Below are 23,782 nucleotides of genomic sequence, written 5' to 3'. Positions count from 1 at the left end.
TCCTTCCCACTGCCTGTACTGGCAGGAATCTACCATCCTCAGCCGTCTTCAAGTTAGCCATACTAGGGTGACCCATGGTTTTTTACTCCGCGATGAAGTGCCCCCCCCCCCCCCCCCCCCCCCCTCCCTCCCCACCCAACACCCAACCCTTTATAGTTGCAGGACTGCACTCACGTTGATCCATATTTTGTTAGACTGCCCCCATCTTCTGGCCCTTCACACTAAAAATGCCCTCCCACCTTCCTTGTCTCTGGTGTTAGCAGATGACCTTCCTTCACATGGTTTTGTCTGTCCTCGGTTTTCTTTGCGGAAATGGCTTGTACTCTTAGGTATATGTCCTTGAATTTTCCTTTGGCATTTGAGTCCCTAAGTTAGCATAGGTATTAGTTATGTAGGCCTTGACCTTGCCTCCACCCTGGCCAGTTTCTCCCCACCTTCTTCCTACTTTTTGTCTGATCTGTTGTGCTGTTTTGTTTCCCCTTTTCTTATGTCTTCTTCCAGTGTGCTGTTGTCCCTCTTGTATAGTGATAAAGGTGTGGCGTAGGTGTCAGTGCTGGTTCCCCAGCATGCATAGCATTTGTGGGGCGCCTTTGCTCTCCATTTTCACCCACCCTCATCCTGTTCTTTCCTCTTCCTGCCACCCTGACATCCCTTTTTTTCTCTTTGTTTGCATGTTATCCCTTCCCCTTGACTTGCCTGTGCCATTTGTTTGCTCCTCCCTTGATTCCTGCCATCCTATATTATGGAACCAATAACCTCACTGTTTGGTCCCCTCCTCCTAAATCAACCAACTAACCACTCAACCAACAATGCAAACTTCTAAGACATCCTATAGATTGTGAGGATGATACAAACTTTTGCTTCAAGACATGCTGTGTGCCAGTGTTGCTTTACACTGGTACAGTTCGAGCAGAAACATTTTCAATAGGTCAAGCGGAACAGACTCAGAAGGCGAAATTGCTATTAGATAGTGACTGAATTTCTTAAAACCTTCAGTTATGGTACAGAAGTTGTCTCATGCAGAGATATCATGCACATACATGTTGAGGAACGTACGTGAATGGATGATGTGATGCACTTAAAAAATACCATGAGGTGAATCACTGATGAGCTAGGGAATACAGCCACATATTCTGGATGTCCCAGAAATATTGTGACGAACTTTTAGGGGTTGTAGAGGGATACGAAACAGTGTCCGGAAAAGTAACCCAACGGTACTACAGAATGCCTTACGTTGTAGGCACCAGCACCTGCTGCTAGGCCACCCCTGCAGCAGCAAATGTGACTTTGTATGACCATAGGTGAAAGGTCAAATAATGTTGTCTGTAATTCAGTGATCGTGACTGATTGCCACAATTGTCAGTGGAGAAGATGGAGCGAGTTGCTGCATAGACAGGCCTTATCTCCTACGAATGCAATGCTTTGTCACCTTGTTGGATGGCAGTTTTGAACACTGGTTTCCATCTGCAATTTTTTTCCTCCTATATGCCAAGAACATTGGAGATTTCAGAGGGTTCCGGTAGAAAAATAAACTGCAATGGGAACCAGTGTCTGAAATCATCACCCACTGAGGGGACAACAAAGCATTGTATTCATACGAGTCTTCTAAGGTCTGTCTTTGCAGCAGCTGGATCCATCTTCTCCATTGGTGATCATGGAAATCAGTCATGATCATTGAATTACAAACACCACAGGATGTTCCACTATGGTCTATCAGCATACAAAGTGATATTTGCTGCTGAAGTGGTGGCAGAGTAGTAGTGCCAGCACCTATAACTTTGATGCTCCGTAGCATCATTGGATGATGTTTCCATACACTCTGAGTGTTCAAGACATCCTTACGATCTTACGCAGTTTGTCGCAACATTTCTGGGACACCCTGTATGTTGACTACCAGCTCACAACATTTCCTGAATGTGTAATGGTTAGGCTAATCTACTTTGTCATTCCTCTAATTCAGTGTGCTATTTGCAGTGTCAGTCCTGCAAGAGTTTCGCCTCCCCCCTCTTCAGCCCCCTCCAATTTTTTATGTCCTTGAATCCTCCCAGGCTGCACTTCAAAACTAAACAGCCCAGAGTCAAACAGTCTTGTTAGGCATAAATACTAGTAATACAGTTTGGGAGTATGTACTGCCAACTCCACGTACCACCTTGGAGTCCTACTACCAGTTACATGTGCCAAGTTGGAAACTGCTCAGGAAATCGCTGAAGATTGCACCCTCCTAAATGGAGAAATGAGGTGAGAGGGAAAGAAGAAAGAGTGATCTACCCAGGCAACTAACTTAAGCTAGCATACAACACACTTAAACATGCTGGGAAAACAGTAGTCTCCCCCCACGATATCTGCAAAAATCATAAGAGTGGATATCAGCAGCCACATACTTATACTTACTTCAAGAAATTGAACATTTAACCTCTGGGTATAAAAGTGCAAGACCCTATCATCATCATTAAAGAAGAAATGCATGATGAAATACCAAAGACATAAAAGAACTAGTCCTAAGCCATCATATTTCATACACTGGTCTTGTGTGACAAATCTGTTGGATGCTAAAAGTACAGGTGATAAATGGTATGTCTCCATGAGGGAATGAGAAAGATGTTCTATAATTCTCCTCCAAAACCTGATCTGTTTCAGCATCCCAATATTGTTGGAAAGGTAAAATTTAATATTAGTGATGAAGTTGATTTTTTTTTTTTTTTTTTGCAGGGTAATGTAATGGGCTCAAAGGGCATCTTTAAGTGTTAAGTTTGGGACTTTTAGCACAGTGTAGCCCCTTATGCTTAGGTTAAAGACTCATTAATCTCATCTCACATGTCACCCACCCATTCAGTGACTGAGGAGATTTTAATGCACACATTGTCCTTCGGGATGCCTTAGTAAAAGCAAAACTCCCACAAATAAAGACCTAGATTTTACAGAAGACTCAGAAATTAATTGATATTATTCAACAAAGAAGCTCTGACCTAATCCTTAGAACAAAATTGTGTTTAGGATCAATTGTAAGCACTGGGAAATATTTATGTAGATGAACCAGGTAGAGCTATAGCAGTTATAGCAGTTAAACTGTCAGAATATGAGGAATTTGAGGTAGCACAGTATTGGTACAGCCTTTGTTAAGTATATAAGTAAATGCTAACTGGAAAACATAGTTATCATAAAATACACAGAATTAAAAAAACTAGTATATGTGCATTTTAGCTTCGCACTTCATGTGGGGAATATTTAGTGTGGAGGGATTCATAGAATTCTTTACTTCAACCTTCCCAGCCTGAAGTGCAAAGTTACGTCATGAGTATATAGAAAAATGAAGGCAAACAAAATATTTTTCTTATTGTTACATGGCTAATTTCATTATTACATGTTTACGAAAACTAGACAAATCACAGGAGTGTATCAACTGCAGTTGTTTATAATATAGCAATTCTTTGTTGTCTAAAAATCTGTCAAAGAAAAATTTATGTTTGTAAATGTCATAACGTTTACATCTAAGTTCATACTCTGCAAACCACTGAAGAACATGGCAGAGAGTACTTTCCTTTGTACCACATTTTAAGGTTCTTTCCCATTCCAGTCACTTGTGGAGGTGGGAAGAGTGACTGCTCTGAATATATTTGTAAGGTGGTGCTCTGCAGGAGCACATGCTTTCATTGTTAGTATTCCTTATGGTGCTTCAGTACTGTCGAACAGATCAGTAGGGACATGACCAGTGATACCATCATCTAAGTCTGTCTACAGTCCTCATGAATACTGGATACCCAGACGATAGCTAGCTGTAGTGCAATGGGATGATGAGCAACCATCCTCCCCTCCCTCCCCTCCCCCTCCCTCCCCGCCCCCTCCCTCCCCTCACCCCTCCCATCCCCTCACCCCTCCCATCCCCTCACCCCTCCCATCCCCTCACCCCTCCCATCCCCTCACCCCTCCCGCCCCCTCACCCCTCCCGCCCCCTTTCCCCCTCCCGCCCCCTTTCCCCCTCCCGCCCCCTTTCCCCCTGCCGCCCCTTTCCCCCTGCCGCCCCTTTCCCCCTGCCGCCCCTTTCCCCCTGCCGCCCCTTTCCCCCTGCCGCCCCTTTCCCCCTGCCGCCCCTTTCCCCCTGCCGCCCCTTTCCCCCTGCCGCCCCTTTCCCCCTGCCGCCCCTTTCCCCCTGCCGCCCCTTTCCCCCTGCCGCCCCTTTCCCCCTGCCGCCCCCTCCACTATCTCCCTCCCCATTTGATTGGAGTTTCTCTTGTACAGTGTTCTCTTTATTAACTGGAATTCTCCTTCTGTAGATTTGTCCTCCTCCAGTGCATTTGTAGTTGTTTATCAGTGCTGAATCATCCTCATGTCGAGCTGGAATGTCATTTAGTGCAAGTGTGACAGTTCATCCACACTGCTTTTGTTTACAACAGTGACATACTCTTGAAGACTCAGTTCCGTCTGACTATTCAACTTGACTGATCCTTCAGGTTAGTCATCAAGAATAGAGAATGGTGCTCCATCACAATGGTGAATGGTTTGCCAAATAAATATTGATGGTAGTTGTTGATGGCCCAAACAATTGCAAGGCACTCTTTCTCTGGTGTTGAGTTGTTCGTCTCAGCTTTGGACAATGCTATGGAAGCATAAACTATCACCTTTCACCACGTTCCTGAAGCTGCACCCAAACTGCACCTGTACCATAACTGTTATCATCTGTGGAATGTTGTGTTTCAGCAATATTGTCATACAATGCTTAGGACTGGAGAAAATGTTGCACTTCCTTAAAGACAAGGAGATGTCTTTCCTGTGCTTTATTCCAGGAAAATTTGGCATCTCCCTGCAGTAGTTCTTGCAAGGGCCGTGCTATTGTTCAGAAGTCTTTCATGAACTGCCAGTAGTATGAGTATGTTCCGAGCAAATTTCTCTCTTCACAAATGTGCTGAGGAGATGGAAATGTATGACTGCTTTTATTTTCTCTGTATTGGTACAGACTCCATACCCATTCAGTAGATTCCCCAAGATTTTTATTTATTGGGCAGTTTCAGGCAGAAGCCTTCAGTGTGAACACACTTCAGAATGATTGAGGGTATCTTAGATATCCTTCAAATGTCTCTGAAAAAATGAAGTCATCCACATAACATCCATTATATGTTCCAAAACGGCTGGAGTGTTACACAATCCAACCAATGAGGTATCAGAAGAAAAAATGACATTCATTGTTCCACGTTAAGATTGTCTTCAGCACAAAAAGGGATGCAAAATACCGCAACAAAAATTTTTGATCATTTACCCAGTGATATAAAATGGTGACAGGCAGCACAGTAAAATTCAATGGCAAACTGAGAAAGTTTCTCCTTAACAACCCCTTTTATTCTGTAGGAGAATTTCTAGCATTAAAAAAAGTTTAAAAAAAGGGATATTCAGAATGTAACAGTATGTACAAATTAATTTGCAATGTGAATGTATAATTGCTCATTCCACATCATCACTATTTATTGTGCAAAATGATCCATGGAACATGTTACTAACTGCATAACATTGAACTCAAACAGACCATCAGGCATTATGAAGGCTGTATTCTCCCTGTTAGCATTGTCAGCCTTGATTTGCCAGTAGCGTGATTTCATCTCAAATCATAGGTCATGTCAACTCATGGTCAAGAGTTTCTCTGGAAAAAATATGTATTAGACCTCTATCATAAGTGTTAAGAAATAAGGTATTTACATTTTAACTTAATTTTTGTAGATGGTATGGCCCTTTGAAAGATATATATTTTGTAAATAACTCTTAAAATAGTAGAGAACAAAAAATACAACCAATAAACCAAAAGCACTGGAGACCTGACATGTTTTGCATTAAAGTTCCCTCATAGTGTGTTGAAATTTAGTTGACACCTGCACACTTACAGACTTGCTTTAACTTACAAATTTAAGACGAAAATATGAACTTTAAGTTAATTTTTCCACTTTTTTTTTCTTCTAGTGCGGAAAGTTACGGAATGTTATCGCTTCTGTCATGTTACCAGGCACTACTGATGTAATTATAAACAGAATCTTCTCTGTGCCAGCTGTTTGTGTTATGTAAATATTTATTAGTAAAAATGTAAAAATAAACTGCATTTTTATGAATTTTTACAAATTATTTACTCGAAAACCCTCATCCAAAAACTTTTGAGAATTAAACAAAATATTGTTTGGTTAATATGTCAGTAGTCAGTACAAACACAGTGGGTGCTATTTTTCTGTGTAAAGAGTTAAACATTTTTCAACTTTCTACATATTTTGCACCACTGAATTTCTAGTGTAAAGTATTCATGTTGGCAACACTGTTTCCAGCACTCTTCTGTTTATAACAAACGAGTGAGAACTTGCATATAAACCATTCTGCAGTGAATTTTGTGTATGGCTTGAATTTTTTGTTAGACACAGTGTCAGCGAGGAAATACAGTAATGAAAGAGTGAGGTGTGTGGACTATGAAAAAGACACTAGAAGGTGATGTTTAAGAAAAGTGAAAACTAGTTCGCAGTTGTTGGGAATCTGTCAGAGATATTGTAGAAATATCTTGCTCCTCACGTAACGGTATTAGCATAAAATCCATTGTGCAGGAATTGCTACATTCACTACAAAAATAAATTCAGTGACAATTCACCTGAACCACCCAAATGTGGACCTGAAGAAGACAGTGCAGCTGTTTATATTATTGGGTGTGAAGTTGTTGTTGTGTTGAGTGTTAGCATTTCTTCTGTAGCCCTTACTATATCCCACCTAAACGTCCAGGAGAGGTAAGAAGTTCACAGCCAACGTCAAAAGATCAGTGTGCAGTTCCCATTTCCCAAGTATTGCTCTTGTTGGATCATCATTGTCCATGTGCAAATTCAGCTCAGCGATAAAAGTTCAATGAGAAGTAGATGAAAAAAACAAATGAACTCTTTTTCAATAGTGCAGTGTCGATTGTTACATTGTAGGTAATTTTAATTCCTGGAAAGTCATGAAGAAGTAAAATCATGACCGAACACACTAATAATTTGTGAATAATATCATAAAAAGAAAAATGGGTATAAATATTCTATATCTAATTTTTGTTATGAAATGCTTTCAAACAAAATTATGAATTGTTTCCCCACTGATTTATAATGTTGTAAAGTAATTCCTTTGATTCAGAAATATCAGTTTTGCATGAAATTTACTTAAAACCAGTGATCAATTTAAATATTTAAGTGTCCACAATTTTTTACCTCGAGAGTAGAGCTAGGTCTACCTAAAAAATTTCTCACATATTGTATGGACAAGTATTGCCCACTGTGATTGGACATCCCCCTAAGTACAGTGACGAGCTAACGTTCCATGAAATTTTTAGAACAATTAGGGTGGGGGTGGAGATTTAGGAGAAAATAATTTCTAAATAACCCAAAAATCAGACTCTTTCATCTTTATGTATAAATATTTTTACAGTTTAATAATTTCACGCATGACTATCATAGTTTACAATTAGCAGCCCTTCCACTTTATCACTTCTCAAGACAGTTAACATCCTGTGACTATTCATATTATCAAAACATAGTTTTGAAATTTGCAAAAAGTTAAAAATGTTCATAGTTTATTCCCCCCACACACACACACACGCAATGAAAGAAAGCTCAGAATGTGTGTGTGTGGGTGTGTGTGTGGGTGTTTGAATAGCTTTGTCAGGAGCTCTGAACTTCCGTAGTCTAAGACTGTTTGTGACACTTGCAAGAAGTCCCATCTGAGAATAATATAATGACTACATTCTGCTAAAATGACAAATTTGAAATTCTGCTTTCTGTCATTTTTCCTTTTTGTAACATTCAGCACAATCACTTTTGCATCAAGGAAAATAGTCTTTTTTAGCTTACGATGATAAATGTTTGACATTACACGAAAGGGAGCTCCCGAGTTGATTAGTGCCATCAGTGATGATGTCAGTGAGATTTCCTGACAACTTGCTGACTATCATCCATAGATGATTTTCCTCTGTGGTGGCCTTGCTTCCACTTACGGTTATCTCGCATAGTTTTCCTGAATTTGGTGCCTAGGCAAGTGGCCAGTACCTATATATGGCAATGGTCAATCACTAAAGTGTGTCGGGGAGTGACCTCGTCCAAGTCAAGACTATTAGCCTCACCCCACAGATTGACAATAATGGTCTGCAGTTAACTGGACTCTTGTGATGGTTGGTGTCTTCTGGAATAATAATCTTTGAACACATGTCATTTTTATCTGCAGTAGCATTCATGTCCAGGGTATCCATAGTGAAAACATACTAGTGTGTTGTTGTTTGTCCTCCAAATGTCTGTTATTCTCCAGGACCTTGCCCTTGACAGACGAGTTGTTTGAAACTGCTTTGATTGGATGCTGGATTATTGTTTGGAAGCTGCCACATAAGTCAGAATTGGCTTAGTCCATTCTCCATGGCGTGTTTGACTAGCGTCCGTGATCAGTGCTAAAGATCAGTACCCCTCTTCGGCAACATTCTGTCTTACTTTCTGATGTATGGGGTTGGCATTCAAGGCAACTCTTGTGTATTTAATCTGACATTTCTGGTTGCCATTCACTGCTATACCTCTTCTCTTACCTATCTGGCATATGAGAGAGATTAAGTCATGGTGTTCCTCCACAACTACCATGGGGGACAATATTTGTGGTTGTTCATACCTCTTTTCTGTTGCGTTTCCACAATTTGTTGGCACCACTTGATGAATTTCTGTCATTGTGACATCCTTCACCAGAGAGGGTTGATACATGTCTTCTGCGATTCCTATCATAAAGTGTGAAATTTGTCAGCCTCTGTCATATTTGGATCACAATGTGGTGTAGGGTCAAAACCTACTATATGTAGAACTGTGTCATTTCCCCATGAAATTCTTCAGTTGTTCTTCTGTTATGTGGACTTGCTGCTGATTGTCACCAAATGCTTTCTTCAATTTGGCCTGGAATTTGATCCAGCTATTGGACTTCTCTTTCTTGTTCTCAGATCACTGCTGGACTGTTCCTTCCAAGTGAAAGTACACATTTGCTGAAACATCATGTCATCCCACCTGTTATATTTGGCTATTCTGTCTAATCGCTTGAGCCATATCGCCAAGTCCTGACCAGTGTCTCTGAAAAATGCTGATGGGCACCTGTTGTGCAGTTGACATACTACTGTTTTGGAGACTGTTTATCTCCTGAGTATATGGAAGTTGGAAATGATGTACTACTTGTATTTCAGTTCCTGTCGGTGTAGGTGATGGCTTTTATGTTGCCTAATCGGAGCCACAGTGATGCGGATGTTTTGAAGTACCAGGTGTCTCCATCGGACAGGGTCATGTCAAAACCACACCAAAGTCCAAGTTTGATGAAGTTTATGCAGCAGCTGATTTGTGTGTGTGTGTGTGTGTGTGTGTGTGTGTGTGTGTGTGTGTGTGTGTGTGTGTGTGTGTGTGTGTTTAGGGGGGGGGGAGGGGTGTGAGAATGTGAGAGACAGAGACAGAGAATGCCCTTCATTAGACTGTTTTAATCTCTCTCTGCACAATGTAATTAGTCTAATCTAGTTGTTGTGGCCCCTACAAGAGTGATAAATAGGAGGCCGTAGTATAATCAAAGACCTCTCAGTTAATACTGGTCTTTGAAACTTTGTGTGTAGGCTCTTCAAGCATAGTTGACATCTATCTTCTTCCAGTTCAGGATGTTCAGCATTTCTCATGGGTAAAAGGAGTTGTCACCATTTGTACTGCCATTCTTCCTATACATTTCATATCCGCTGTTAGACCTACCAGCTATCTGCTTTACCTATGACTGAACTTAAAAAGGTAGTGCTGTCATGAACCAAAAGGTTAGTTTGAACACTGCAGTGGTTTCCCAGGCATGTTTCTGTGGGAGATAGTATCCTGCAGCATTCATCTGCCTTTTGGAACTTACTTACAGAGCCAGTTGTAAAGGAGGTCTATAGTTTAATGTGGACTTTGAATCTCAGTGCAACTCAGCATTTTTCAAACCAATCAAAATTGCAAGAGGTGGAAACAGTAGTAAGTGACACATAAAAATCCTACGACTGATCAGGGATTGAAATTGAGTATGTGATCTGGTTTTGCACTTAACCACATAGCAACAGCCTATGAAATAAAAATTGTTTCAAAACATAAAGAACAGTGGTTTGTTTTGCACTTATAGCACTGGCCAAAAAGTCATTGCACCGTTGTGCTTTCTCATGCATTAAACAAAGTTGCATTAATATTTAGTTAAACATGCAGCCACCAATATTTGTAATACTGCTGCAAGCTGTGCTGCGTGCAGTTTAGTGCAGCGGTTAGTGTGCAATGGCTGGCTCATCTGTGTTTAGTTTGGTTATCACAATGTCACATTCATGTGCTATAGTATTTTAGTAGTGTCTTTCTTATTCTGCAACAAATTTTAAGGTGGGCGCAAGAATACAATATTATCATTTGACATTTCAATGTATAAATGTTCGTGCTATGCATTGGAGTGATTGTTGAATAAGTCTAAGGCTGCAGTTTTATTAAGATGTTTGATATTAGCCTTTGTGGAAATTTTAATGGTTTTTTTTTTTTTTTTTTTTTTTTTTTTTTTTTTTTTTTTTTTTTTTTTTTTTTTTTTCACTAAAATATTAAATAGTATGGTGCTGTATGTTCAGAACAGTATTACCACAAAAGTATTGCCACCACTAGAGGTGTACTGATGATAATTAAGGCAAATTGCAGCTTAAATTGCTGCCACTTGTTATTATTCCTTTTCATGTCCAAACCTCATTACTCAGATATTTCTGCAACATGACATATAGTGCATAGTTATGAATTCTGCAGTCAAAGGCTACTGGTGTTTACATTTTGCAATGTTTCAGAGTTTTTGTTTTTAACACTTCGTTATAATTATATATAACTGACCATGTCAACTACTAAGCATCTACTCCTGGCCAATAAAATTGCAACCCTATGAAGGCAGTATGCAACAAATGTTAAATTGGCATTAAGTGAACTACATGCTTGTCTGTGCATATGAGTGTGTCAAAACAATTACATAAAGTAAATATGAAACTACAATCTGCATTCTGTATCTAAGGAAAGATTATGTAATGGGCTTCTCATTCAGAAACTGCATTTCAGTGTGGGTGGTTATTTGTGAGAAGGTTTTCTTATAACTTGTGTAAGAAGAAAAAACATCTTCTTACACATTTCAGAATTTGACTGCAGTTTCTCATTCTGTTATATTTCTGCTCCTGTTGGCAGAAATCCCACAGCTGCCATGTGAATATGGAATAAATGGGTGCAGGAGGACAATTTTCAATGCTGTGAAGGTTCTAAATTGCTCAACATAACTAGCACCCAAGACATGTTGCTCCATTGACTATGCAGGCTTGTACAACTGCATCGTGTATCTCGAGTTAGGAAATGAGCTTATTTGTAACAAGACATGCAAGTAGATGAGAAGCATGATATTTGGAGCACCATGAATTGTCAGCACAATGACCGTTGTTCTGACTTATCCAGATATGGCAGTAGATGCACATGCTGACAATGGTGTACTGAATGACAATGCTGGACACAGGAGTGGCACTATATCATCTTTTCAGTTGAGTCCCAGTTATGTGTACATCATCATGATGGGTGTAACCATGTGTGGAGGCTCAGAGGAGAACTAATATTACCAGATTTGGTCTGTCATTGTCACACAGGCCTCACATCTGATAAGATGGTGTAGAGTGGTAATGTGGGCAGCATTCATTACGTTTCTGACATGTTAAGGTTGCTGGCAGTGCTCTAGCCTCAAAGTCTTTTTGATGTTATCTTTCAACAAGGTAATGCTACACCATAACTTACAGTTGCTGTCCAGACCATATCTTGATATGGAGGGTGTTTGTTACCCTGGCTAGTAAATTTTTCTGAGCTCTCACTTATAGAAGACTTCTGGCCTTGGTTTGCCAAGAGAATGACACATCACCACTCAATAACCACTACATTTGACGATGTCTGCCACAGAACTGAAGCTGCGTGGAATGATATACCCATCTCTGTCATCCAAGCTCAGCTCGAGTTGGTATCCAGCAAGTTAGAGCCATTGTTGTTGCCAACGCTGGCAAAATTTCTCACTTCATGTACCATCAAATTACTTAGAAATTTAATTATGCACTCCTCCTGCTGTACTGTATGTGCACAAGAAGAAAAATTTCAATATTTGCGTTCCTTCCTGGTACATCAATGTTAATGTCCACTGGCGTATTTTTAACACTGCCATTGGTATATTTTAAAATTAGTCCATTTATAAAATCATGTTAAAAATCACTTCATGGTATGACATATTGCATTGAGAGAGTGCAAAAATGGAAAATACTTTAAGCATTATTGCAGTAATATTATTTTATTTGAATGGAAACTTTCCTTGTGTGTCAAAATAACATTTCTTACCTTCAGTTACTGAAGGTTGTATAATGCTGAACGTAGTAGATGTGTATTGTTACTCAGCACACCCACTGTTCCATTGTACATCTGATCTCACTTTATTGCAAAACTTGCACAAGTTTTATTGTTATATTTTGTCCTCCTTCCCAATTCAGTCTCTTCCCCCCCCCCCCCCCCCCCCCCCCCCTCTCCGCTCCCCCATCTCTCCAGGGTGTGTGTGCGCACTTTGTTTGTGTTTATCAGTATTAGCTCTTATTTGTATTTCTTGCTATGCTTCATCTTGTAGACTATCATCTCTCAATCTGCTCTTGTGGATACACGCAAGTGGGGTCAGTAAAAAGATGACTTCATTTCTATTTAGAAATATATTTGCACAAATTCCTTTCGATAATTAATATAACAAAAATTTGTCACAGAAATGGTTGTATTCACAATATTGTAATGCCTTCTGTGTTCTTTTTAGGGCTGAATGGGATGCCACTTACAAAAATATTTATTCAAGCAGTACAGAGTTGCAGTTTATGGCATACGAGAGACTGTTAGTGTGGAAAGCAAGGTATGTGTAAACTTTCCGTAATATACTTTTTTTTTAGATAGAAAAAAAGCATATCAATTTCTGCACTTATTTGTTCTATAAGATGTAGTGTTCCTCAATTTTGTGTATTTTATACTTGTTGCATTATTGAAAGTAAGGTATGATTTCTCCTAATGTTGAATAATTAAGGATAATTTTTCACCGAAACTGATTTTGCATTTATAGGTGCCAAAGATTACCTTTAGCAGTGGAGTGTACTATGGGCATGCTGCAAGTGCTTATTAAAGATAAACAGCTTGTAGCACAAATTGACAGTGGTTTTATGCATCCATATCAGGAACATGATCTTCGTCTTCAGTATTCCACATCAGTCATGAGGTAACCGATTTTTTTTCTTGTTCTTTTCTTCGTATTTGTGTTTCCACACCTACTTGGTTTGTAGGAGATAGACCCATAAAAGCGTGATGATTTATTTCATTGTTGCATTTGGGAGGTTATGTCCTTGTAATATTTGATTTGCTTGGTAGATTTTCAAAATCTCACCTGTGCACATCACTATTTTTTTTTTCTTTTTACTCCAATTTTTCCTCAAAGTATGAATTTATGTGTTCGATTATTCTTACTCTATGATGTGCTGATCAGAGCTTGCTTCCCTCACTATTAAATACCCCTCTAAAATTAATCAAATAAAGTTATACCCAAAATTTACTGTGAAGATGGTTGGACTTCAGCTCCAGTAATACTGAAGAGTACAACTGTCCCTTTTGTATAGAGGAATTACAGTATGCTGTGTCTGTGGCTCACAGTAGGACATCGGGGCCAGACAGAGTGCACTATGACATGTTTCTTCATTTGAATGTTGAGTTGAAGAACTACCATCTTAAGATTTTTTAACAAAATCTGATCTGAGGAACAACACCCTAATTTGGAGGGAAGTGATCATGAACCTGCTCCTGAAAATCTGACTACTGCATCAGCCTAAAAATAATCATCACATTTTAGTGCTGGCAGGTATAGGGGAGACACTCCAGCAAATTATTGACTAGTGTTTGGTATGGGTTCTAGAAACTAGAGAATCCTGAGTTGCCTTTGGCATCACTTTCATAGTACCATCCAAAATCTAATACTCCACGAAGGAGCAACACGAGAGCCTGTTTTGTGACTGCTGCACTTGATGGGAATATGTTTTTGATATTCAAAAGGCCTTTGGTATTATGTGGAGATACAAAACTGCTTGGCAATTTAATGGATTGGGCTTCTGGGTTTTTTCCCCTGTTCCATTGTGATTCTTCATTTCAGGGTGGTATTTTAGGCTCCGAGTTGTCAGTACACAAACACACCAACATACCCAGTAGAACAGTGTCTCCTAGGGAACCATGTTAAATGTTGTTCTTTTTGTGATAGTTGTCAATAACATAGTTGTCACAGTGAACCCTGTCCAATGCTCTCTTTTTGTAGATATTTTTCAGAGTTCAGTTTATTGTAATGTTTTTAATCTACATAAACTGTGACTGGAGGACACCTCTTGTTTTAAATAATTGGTAAAGTTCCTCATCTTTGATGAGAAACTCATCTGGCTGTCACACCTGAAGAATCTTAAAGCAAAAGCTGTGAAGAGTCTTTAACACCTTAAAATGACAGATAAGATAGTTGGCAGGTCATACCCATCATCATTTTGCAATGTTCAGTTATGGTGGGAGCATGGCTATATTGTATATGGTTCTGCATAACCCTCCTGTGTAAATATCTTGGACTCAGTTCACTGTGAGGACATTATAATGACGACTGGAGCAGTCAGGACAAGCTGAATACCTATTCTCTTTCCTGACACTGGGGAACTACTACTGTTCCTCTGGCGGAAGTTCTTCATGATAAGAGATATGTGCTCTCTGCTCTATCCTTCGATCTATAGCCTTCAATGTTCTTGTCTGACAATTAGCACAACAAATGTATTAAATTGCAGAAGAGCAAAGAAATGGCTTGCAGAGATCGGGGTTGTGGACTTAAGTGTCTTAACACAATGTCCTTCCTGGTTAACAGCAAAGCCAAAGTTATTTTTAAATTGACAAAGTACAAGAAACCTTGTTTTCCAGATTTTGTTTAAAAAAAGCTTTTTACATGTTTTTGGAGAATTCAGGTGAATTTACAATCTTTGATCCAGAGCTGTGCGCTGTCCTTAAGACAAAGGAGCGGTTGAGGGCCAACCAGTGGGATAACTTTCTCATCTGCCCTGATTACTTAAGTGCTGTACAGACCATACAGAAAAGTACCCAGCTGACAAAGTAGTACAAGACACACTTTACATATTTTGGTGTCAAGGGAAGGAAGTATTGATATTGGGCCATCTGGGAAACTGAGAAATGAGCAAGCTGACGCTGCAGCAAGGGATGCAGGCAAGGAAAGTAATGTACTTCTGTGTGGTGTCCCCTTGAGTGCTATTACCTCGGTGAGATGTAGAGAATGTATGGCTGGAGGTGAAACTTTATGAATTAAGGTTAATGAAACCTACAGATTTGCCATGCTGAAAATCATTTGTCACATGGGTGCAAAGGTAGGCTGTAAGGTAATTAACAGGTCACTGCTTCTGACACTGGGGTACCTCCTCCAGTGGGAGGAATCATCAGTGTGCTGTTCTTGCAGCATACCAATGTTAGTGTACTGAATCTTATTTGATTGCAGTTTTATATTGTGGCAAGAGGGCAGTAGTTTTTTGTGATACTGATTTATCCACTGTTTTAAACGACGAGTGTGGAAAAGGTTTTAAGAGTTTGTGTGTTGTCAAGGCTCTTGCCCAAATTATTGGGCAAGTTATTCTAATGTTTCACGGAGTGGCTGGTTCATTCTTCTGTAGTCAGTGATCAAGCCAGTCATGACTGTGTGAATTAGTCTTCCAATTTTGACTGTGCCCGTTTCTCCTTACTATATGTTGTTAAACTTACTCACAATTTTATTCAATTGGTCTTAACATCCATGTTAGGAATGCTACACAAGATTTACTTGTTCTCACAGTGGCTGCTGTTTCCCTGTTTTTTTTTTTCTTTTAAGTCACCCAAAAACTTGTACCAGGGAATAACTTCCAGCACTTTCATCTGCTAATTCTTGTTCTACTTGGTATGTTATGTTACGACCGAGGTAAGTGGCACAGTAGTGGGCACGTTGGACTCCTATGTAGAAAGATGGCTATTCAAATCTGTGTCTGACTACTCAGATTTAGCTTTCCCATGATTTCCCTAAATCACACCAGGTGAATACTAGGATGGCTCCTTTGTAAAGGGCATGGCTGATTTCCTTCCACATCCTTTCTTAACCCTGCTTATGCTCCATGTGTAATAACCATGCTGTCAACTGGATGCTACTCTGATTTTCCTTCCTCAGTATTATGTCATGACTATATTATAGTTTCACTTAAATCTGAGGAGAGGGCATGAACTTGCATGTACACATAAATACTCCCATGTGGGATTCTGTTACACACTAGCTGGGGTACCTGGCTTCGCTCACGGAATCGGTATGAGATTGTGTGGTAGCTGGAATAAAAGGATAAATTTTAAAGTAAAAGAGGTAAAAAAAAACATTGGAAATGTATTATATTTACAATACTTTTTTACAAACAACATTTTTCATTTTGTTATCCTGGTTATATACGTACAAATTTTTCGAATTTACAACTCGAGAGCAAGTTACGTATACTTGACTGCGAGAGAAGCAGGAGTCGTCTGGGTTGATGCTGCAATATTTTAAGGTTTGACCTTGCACTTTGTTAATTGTAAAACTGTAGGCTAATTTGTTGGAAATTGCAATCTATTAAATTGGAATGGCAGTTCAGTAGAGATCAGCGGTATTCTGGGGTAAATAGTATGTGTCCTTTGTACTTTCCAGCCATAACTTCGGCTTTGATGGTGTTAATCAGTAGCTATTTGATCATCATCGTTGTTTCATTATACAGTTTTAGTGAGTTGAGATTTCTGAGTTGTATGACCGGAGATCCAATTTTAGATCAAAAACAGTGTATTGGCCGTCCTGGTACTTGCAAAGAGTTTAGAGATTCTGTAGGGGATTTCACACTTTCTTCAACGTTTACCACTGTGTCGATCGATTTGTATATTCTCTCTACACTAGAAATTTTGTTTTTAATATTAAATTTGATTATTTTTAGTCCAGATTGGTATAGTTGTAAACAATATTTGGATAAATTTGGTCAGTGAGTTCATTTTCAGCAGTGGCTATGTTGCAGAAATCACTGTTGAACTTAATGAGGCCAGTCATGTGGTCAGTGGGATGTGTGCCTTCACCTGTTCATAAAAGTTGTTGAGCAACTTATGATATTGTTTTGTCTTTCAATAGTTCAACTCTCACATTTTTGTTAGTTACAGTATGTGTGGCCAGAGATGTGGATTTTTTTTTTTTTTTTTTTTTTTTTTTCTAAGCATCCATTGATCTTGCCTTCTGGTGTTGGCTTCGGGGTAACTGGAAGTGTTTCTCGGAAATCTCCTGAGATTGTGGGTAGAGCTTTTCCGATCATTTAAGTATGTCCTCACAATTCTTGTAATGTTCTGTCCTTGGCTTAGAATGATTTTTTATGTGCCATCATGCATTCATCCCAGAAGATAATTTTAGATTGCTTTAGAAATCCACCCCATCCAGATGCTGTTAAGATTTTACGTACAGGGAATTTTTCTGTGGCTATATTCAGTGGTAATTGTAGGATGGAATTGACAGTTCATCATCCTTCCATAAGTGTGGCAGCAATGCTGGATGATGCCAGTGCAAGTGCAATACGTTGTTTACACATATTTCTGTCAGCAACAGATTTATTACAAACGTTTTCCCGATGCTGCCTGGTGAGTCCAAGTAAATAATTCTGCCTGTGTTGTTGTCAATCAGTTCTTGATAACATTGTTAATTTCCTTTTGATTGTCATTGAGGAATGGTCTGTTGTGAGCAATGTATTGAAGTAGTTTGTTAATGTTGTAGCTTTTATCCTTTGCAATTCCAAAGTTTAGCACACTGATAGCATGTTTTCATGGTGCTTGCATCCCAAGGTGTACTAAGGTCTGGTTGTTCATTGTTAAACATTTATCTTCTAGGCAAGTGAGTGTTTCATTGAAGATGTCATTGAATTCGATGGTTGCTTCAGGATGAGCTTGTCGGATTTCACACTGTATGTCATCACTCATACTCTCGTTAAAGGAGTCACATAGCTGTTTTGGATTTTAAGGGTTACATATTGTTAGAGTTATGGAGAATAAGTCTCATTTGTTAAGCTGAGGATGTGAGTAAGGCTTCATGTTGTGTTAATCCCAGTGGTTGTCGTTTTCCAATAGTCGTAAGCATCAGCATTCTTCTCTGTATGTCTGGCATAGGTAACCGTCAATAGTCTTAAGATCTTGCGAAACTTGTTGCACCATGTATTTCATGTTGTGACATCCAGAGATAGAAACATTTGGTGTTGTTTGGATGTACGGTATATACTCAACTTAGTGTGTCAGTTTTCATGATTCCTGGGTGATCTTGTACTGGAATTCCTTGTTTTTGTCATCAAAAGTTTTTCCTTTTTGTTCTACATACAATATGTAGGGGCGGCGACATATAGTAACGTTTTTGCAAGTGGATCCATTTGGAATCATTGGTAAAAAGCTGTTAATGTTGCACTTTGAGGTGGTTCACATTCAATTTTTCTGGTGGTGTCTTTTGTGAAGTACTCTCTCTGTAAATTCTCAAAATGTACCACTAGATGTTGCACAGTTGGTTTTCCTATATGTGTGTGAGAAAACTGAAAATCCACCATACTGCTTTATTATTGTTGATGTATTTGCCCATTTCGTACATGAGGATCTTGGCATTTCCATTTTGTTGTGTGCTGTCTTTGACTATTTGAAATACTGCCATGTCACTGCCTTTGTTCACATACTTGCACACACGTTTGATGGATTTCACTGAAATGCAGTATTCTATGTTTATTTGTGCTTGGAATGTTTTAGAAAGTCATGTGTTATAAGGTACTACCCATTGATTAACTATTTCCAGTTCGTCGCTGCCTCATATTTGTAGTTTTGCTGTGTGTTGTTGGGTGATCATTTTTTGTATTTTGGACAGCCATCAGCTACAGTGTGTTTGTGTGCCATCCAAGTATGGTTTTGAATATTTTTCCGACATTTTCCATTACTTATACATGGTGAAGTGGGGTTAATGGCCAGCATGGTCTGTGAACATGTTTTTCACTATGTCTTACAGTTCCAAATCTTCTTGTGGATTGGGAAATTCAGCTTTTCTTGATCTTGTTATATTGTGGGTTGAATTCTGTTGTGTAGCCATAGGAGACTGTGTGAATGAGGCAGTCCTGGTTTGTGACATACTGTTGGTTACATTTGGCACCTAATGGATCCAAAGATGTTGTATTTTGTGATGACTTTCATAAATCTCATTTGTTTTTGTTGGAAAACTCAGGCTGTTATATCGTGTCAATGCATGGTGGCTTGTTGTATCTTAGTTGTTATTTGATTTCTGGCCACGACGAGTTGCATGTGAATGTTATGAAGAGGTCAGGTTGTCCATAATTTCTTATGTAGGTCATGGCATCTTGAATGTTTTAGTGCACATGTCTCGGATGTCCTATGTATGATGAAAGTAAGATTACCATTGTTCCTATGTTTGTCATTTATGATTGAGTCTCAAATGTGGATGTATTCTTCTGTGTGTAGTTTCTTCTGATTCAATCTTATGTAAAGCATCTGTTCTGCTTCTGTTTTTGCGTACATATCTACCAAGAATTGTTGGAATAAACAGTGAGTGTTGAGAATGTGATTGTATGTTTCATTGTCTCTGGTCATAAAGTGGTAAACATAGAATGCCTTGGTAGGGTCTTGTTTGTTTCTACCCCTGTTTCGGTTGGATTTGTCTCGCATTAATGATATGTCCTCTCTACACAGAAATACTAATTGACATTGGAGGGCATCGTATGAACGGTGCCTCTGTAATGCTTTGTAATCCTTCTCTTCTTCATTGTACGATTCTGTCACAGCTTGTGTTTTCATTGTTCACAGTTAAAATGACGACGTTGTCTATCTGAGGTGCATTAAATCAATGTTTGTGTTCTACATGTGGTCTTTTGTTGACTTGACTTATAACTTTATAATTGTCAGAAATCATTGTCTAGTGCAGTTTTGAATGTGTGAATCAGTTGATTGTATTTGTGTAAGATCCTCTGTACATCTTGGACTAATTCTCGTCTCAGTATGCTGATATTTGTGCATCATTGACCAATTTCTGCTTCTTCATTTCTGATGAAATGTACTTGTAGAAATTTATGGTCTTCGTTGGATAGTGGTGGTAATGATCCGATGTTGTGATAAGTTTGTACTTGGATGGAAAAAACATCATCAATTTCATCTCTATTAGTGTTGACCAAAGTGGCACTGAAGGAAATCATTTGGAAGGAGGCATTGTACACTTTTACATTTTGAAGAAAGTGTTTTGATTCTGGAGTTTCCACAGTCGTGTAATGTAAAATTCCTGTGGAGGTGCTTCCAGTGGTGGTAATCAAATTTTTCCATTCATGCAACAGAATCCTGGTGTTCCTCTACTCTATTTTTTTGCGTTGCAAAGTTGACATATGTTATCCATTTTTCTGATTACGATGTGTTTGTTTGTTATATTCTTTCATCAGTTTGTAGTGGAATGCTTCATTTGTTAGGTTGTACTGTTTACGTGCCCTCATACACACTCCTTGTAGGGTGACATATTCATGGCTGGCTTGAGTTTGCAGTGTCAACACAATCTTTGTTGACATTGCCATACAATATTTCAAGTGTGTAATTTGTGTCTATGGGCCATTGTCCCAAGAAGATCACTTACGATGAAAAAAGTACTTTCTCTGTCTGATTAATTCATATTCTGCGAAGACATTGATACCCTAGCTATTGAGCATCACAAACTCATCATCAGTCTTCTGATTAAAATGACTGATGGCATGTACCATGCTTACTGAGATTCCAGGTGAGATCCGTGCTCATAAAACATATCACGGTAGTCTGAGGCATAGTCTTAGTTATCCTTTAATGGACAGTATTTATTTCTCTAATGTTGCAACAAATGTCTGTTGTATGACAAGATAGAGAATTAAAAACTTTCATGTCAAATTTTGGAGAGATTATGTCCAAAATTGCTTTGCACTACACTGATAACCACAGTGATACACCGAAGGGTGACTTAAGTGACAGCAGCATATCAGGGACAGCATAGTGCACCAGTCACAATGCATTAATCAGTGTTTCATTGCAGAGTACAGCAGGAACAGGTTGCTTTGCAGAGATTTTATCCCAGTTCTGTAATCAAATTAAAGTTTGGTCACCTTTCGGTAGCCAGCAGCCAATCAAAGATACACTTAATGTATCAAACAAAGTCTGCACTTATTGCAGGATAATGTATAAAACAATTGGTCTGTTGAGGAAGTAAGTTACAGAAAGGCATTTCTCTGCTGATTACAGACTGCTCTCTAAGGTAAACTGAAAGTGTGTTTATCTTCTCCCATATAGCAGTGCAAATGTCCTCCTTCAGCTCCTCTCACCAGGAAGGTCACTCCATTCCCAGGTTTCTGCTAGTAGGAAAGATGACGCCTGCTAGTGGCTGAAGTGCCCAAAAGGAGCTGGTTGTAGAGTTTCATGATTATCCTCAGTCCCAGAGACTGTAACGGTGAAGTCCTCCCAGCCAGGGAAACTCAAGGAGCAGTGAGAGAAATCCAAAAAGAAAACCCCTAAGACCAAGGAAATTGCAGTGGAACCCGCACCTACCATCTCTGCGTGTGGAGATAAGGTGGAGATTCTGGCGTTTGCTGAGGACCTAGATCTTGCCGGACCCACAGACACAATGGATATAGACTGCTCGGGCAATAAGTTGGTGGCTTGCCCTCCAGGAAATCTGATTCCCGGCAATGCGGGCCCCGCCCTTCGTGGCTATAAGGGATATTGGAGGAACTGTAGCGACTATAATAGTGTGTCAAGTGGAGTTTGCGTTTATGTCCTAAACTCAGTCTGTAGTGAACCTGTGCCCCTTCAAACCTCTCTGGAAGCTGTGGCTGTCAGAATATGGACGACGCAGGATGTTGAAACTTTACTGTCTCAGTTTGACATCTGCCTCTTAAATACTGGGGCTGCTACACATTTCAGTGTGGCTTGTGATAGTTGCTCGGCCATTGATTTATCACTTTGCAGCCCAGGACTTCTCCCATGTATCCACTGGAGAGCACATGACGACCTGTGTGGTAGTGACCATTCCCCATCTTCCTGTCACTGCTCCAGCGTCAAGCCCACGGACGCCTGCCCAGGTGGGCTTTAAACAAGGCAGACAGGGAAACTTTCACCTCTGCGATCACTGTTGACTCTCCCCCACACGGTAACATCAATGCGATGGCTGAGCAGGTGACTACAGCAATTGTTACTGTCGCAGAAAACGCAATCTCTTACACTTTAGGGTGCCCCTGGTGAAAGGCGGTCCCTTGGTTGTCACCGGAAGCTGCTAAGGCAATTGAGGAGTGTCGGTGAGCTCTACAGTGGCATAAGAGGCACCCTTCGCTGGAGCACCTCATAGCCTTTAAGCAGCTCCGTGCCCGTGTTCGCCAAGTTATCAAAAGACGGAAGCAGGAGTGTTGGGAGAGATATGGAGAGCACATGGGCACATGGGCATTGGATGTCATAGGTCACCTTCCCAAGTCTGGACGGAGATCAGACTACTTTTTGGGTACCAGGCCCCAACAGCTGTCTCCGATGTTATCATAAATGGTGAGTTATGTACCGACCAAACCCGATTGCCGAGCACTTTGCTGAACACTTTGCTTGAGCCTCTGTGTTGGAGATTCCCCCCCCCCCCCCCCCCCCAGTTTTTTGCTCCCTCAAACGGCGGATGGAAAGGGAAGTCCTCTTGTTCACTACATGCCACATTGAACCCTATAACACCCCATTTACAGAATGAGAGCTCCTCAGTGCCCTTGCACATTGCCCCGATACATCTCCTGGGCCAGTCAGATGATTAAACATCTCTCTGCTGACTGCAAGTGACTTCTCCTGATCTTCAATTGGATCTGGTGCGATGGTGTCTTTCCATCACAATAAGGAGAGCACCATCATTCTGGTGCTTAAACCCAGTAAAAACCCACCTGATGTGGGTAGCTATTGGTCTATCAGCCTCACCAACGTTGTTTGTAAGCTGTTGGAACGTATGATGGTGTCGGCAGTTGGGTTGCGTCCTGGAGTCAGGTGGCCTACTGGCTCCATGTCAGGGCGGCCTCCACCTGCGGCACTCTGCCACTGATAATCTTGTGTCCCTCAAGTCTGTCATCCGAACACCTAGGCTGCAGCTCTGCCTGGACTTTGCATGTGGCCCTAAGGACTCAGTTAACCCAGTGACTCTGCTGTCACTTCCTCTCGATTCTCAGCATGTACCGGGCCATGAAGTGTTTTACATAAATGGCTCGATGGCTGATGGTCATGTTGGCTTTGCCTATGTTCATGCAGGACATATAGAACAGCAGTCCTTGCTAGATGGCTGCAGTGTTTTCACTGCAGAGCTGGTGGCCATATCTCGTGCTCTGGAGCACATCTGCTCATGCCCAGGTGAGTCATTTCTCCTGTGTACTGACTCCTTGAGCTGCGTACAAGCTATTGATCAGTGCTACCATCGTTATCCTTTTGTAGTGACCCTCCAGGAGTCCATCTATGCCCTGGAACGGTCCAGTCATTCAGTGGTGTTTGTCTGGACCCCAGGTCACATTGGAATCCCAGACAACAAACTTGCTGACAGGCTGGCCAAACAGGCTACGTGGAAACCGCTTATTGTGATTGGCTTCTCTGAAACTGACCTGCGTTCAGTATTACGCCGC

The 23,782-nt window shown here is 40.2% G+C and overlaps 1 protein-coding gene across 1 annotated transcript in view; it reads left to right on the top strand.

Annotated features, from left to right (window-relative positions):
- Positions 1-23,782, top strand: part of LOC124545223 — a 107,978-nt gene that overhangs the window by 20,815 nt on the left and 63,381 nt on the right. The window contains exons 2-3 of the mRNA XM_047124098.1: positions 12,838-12,930; positions 13,135-13,287. Of these exons, the coding sequence (XP_046980054.1) occupies positions 12,838-12,930; positions 13,135-13,287 (246 nt within the window). The remainder of the gene's footprint in view (positions 1-12,837; positions 12,931-13,134; positions 13,288-23,782) is intronic.

Source organism: Schistocerca americana, chromosome 1 (assembly GCF_021461395.2).
Source record: "Schistocerca americana isolate TAMUIC-IGC-003095 chromosome 1, iqSchAmer2.1, whole genome shotgun sequence".
In the NCBI taxonomy this organism is placed as follows: domain Eukaryota; kingdom Metazoa; phylum Arthropoda; class Insecta; order Orthoptera; family Acrididae; genus Schistocerca; species Schistocerca americana.
Note: the sequence above shows the minus strand (reverse complement) of the source record. Positions and strands in the feature narration are given on the sequence as shown.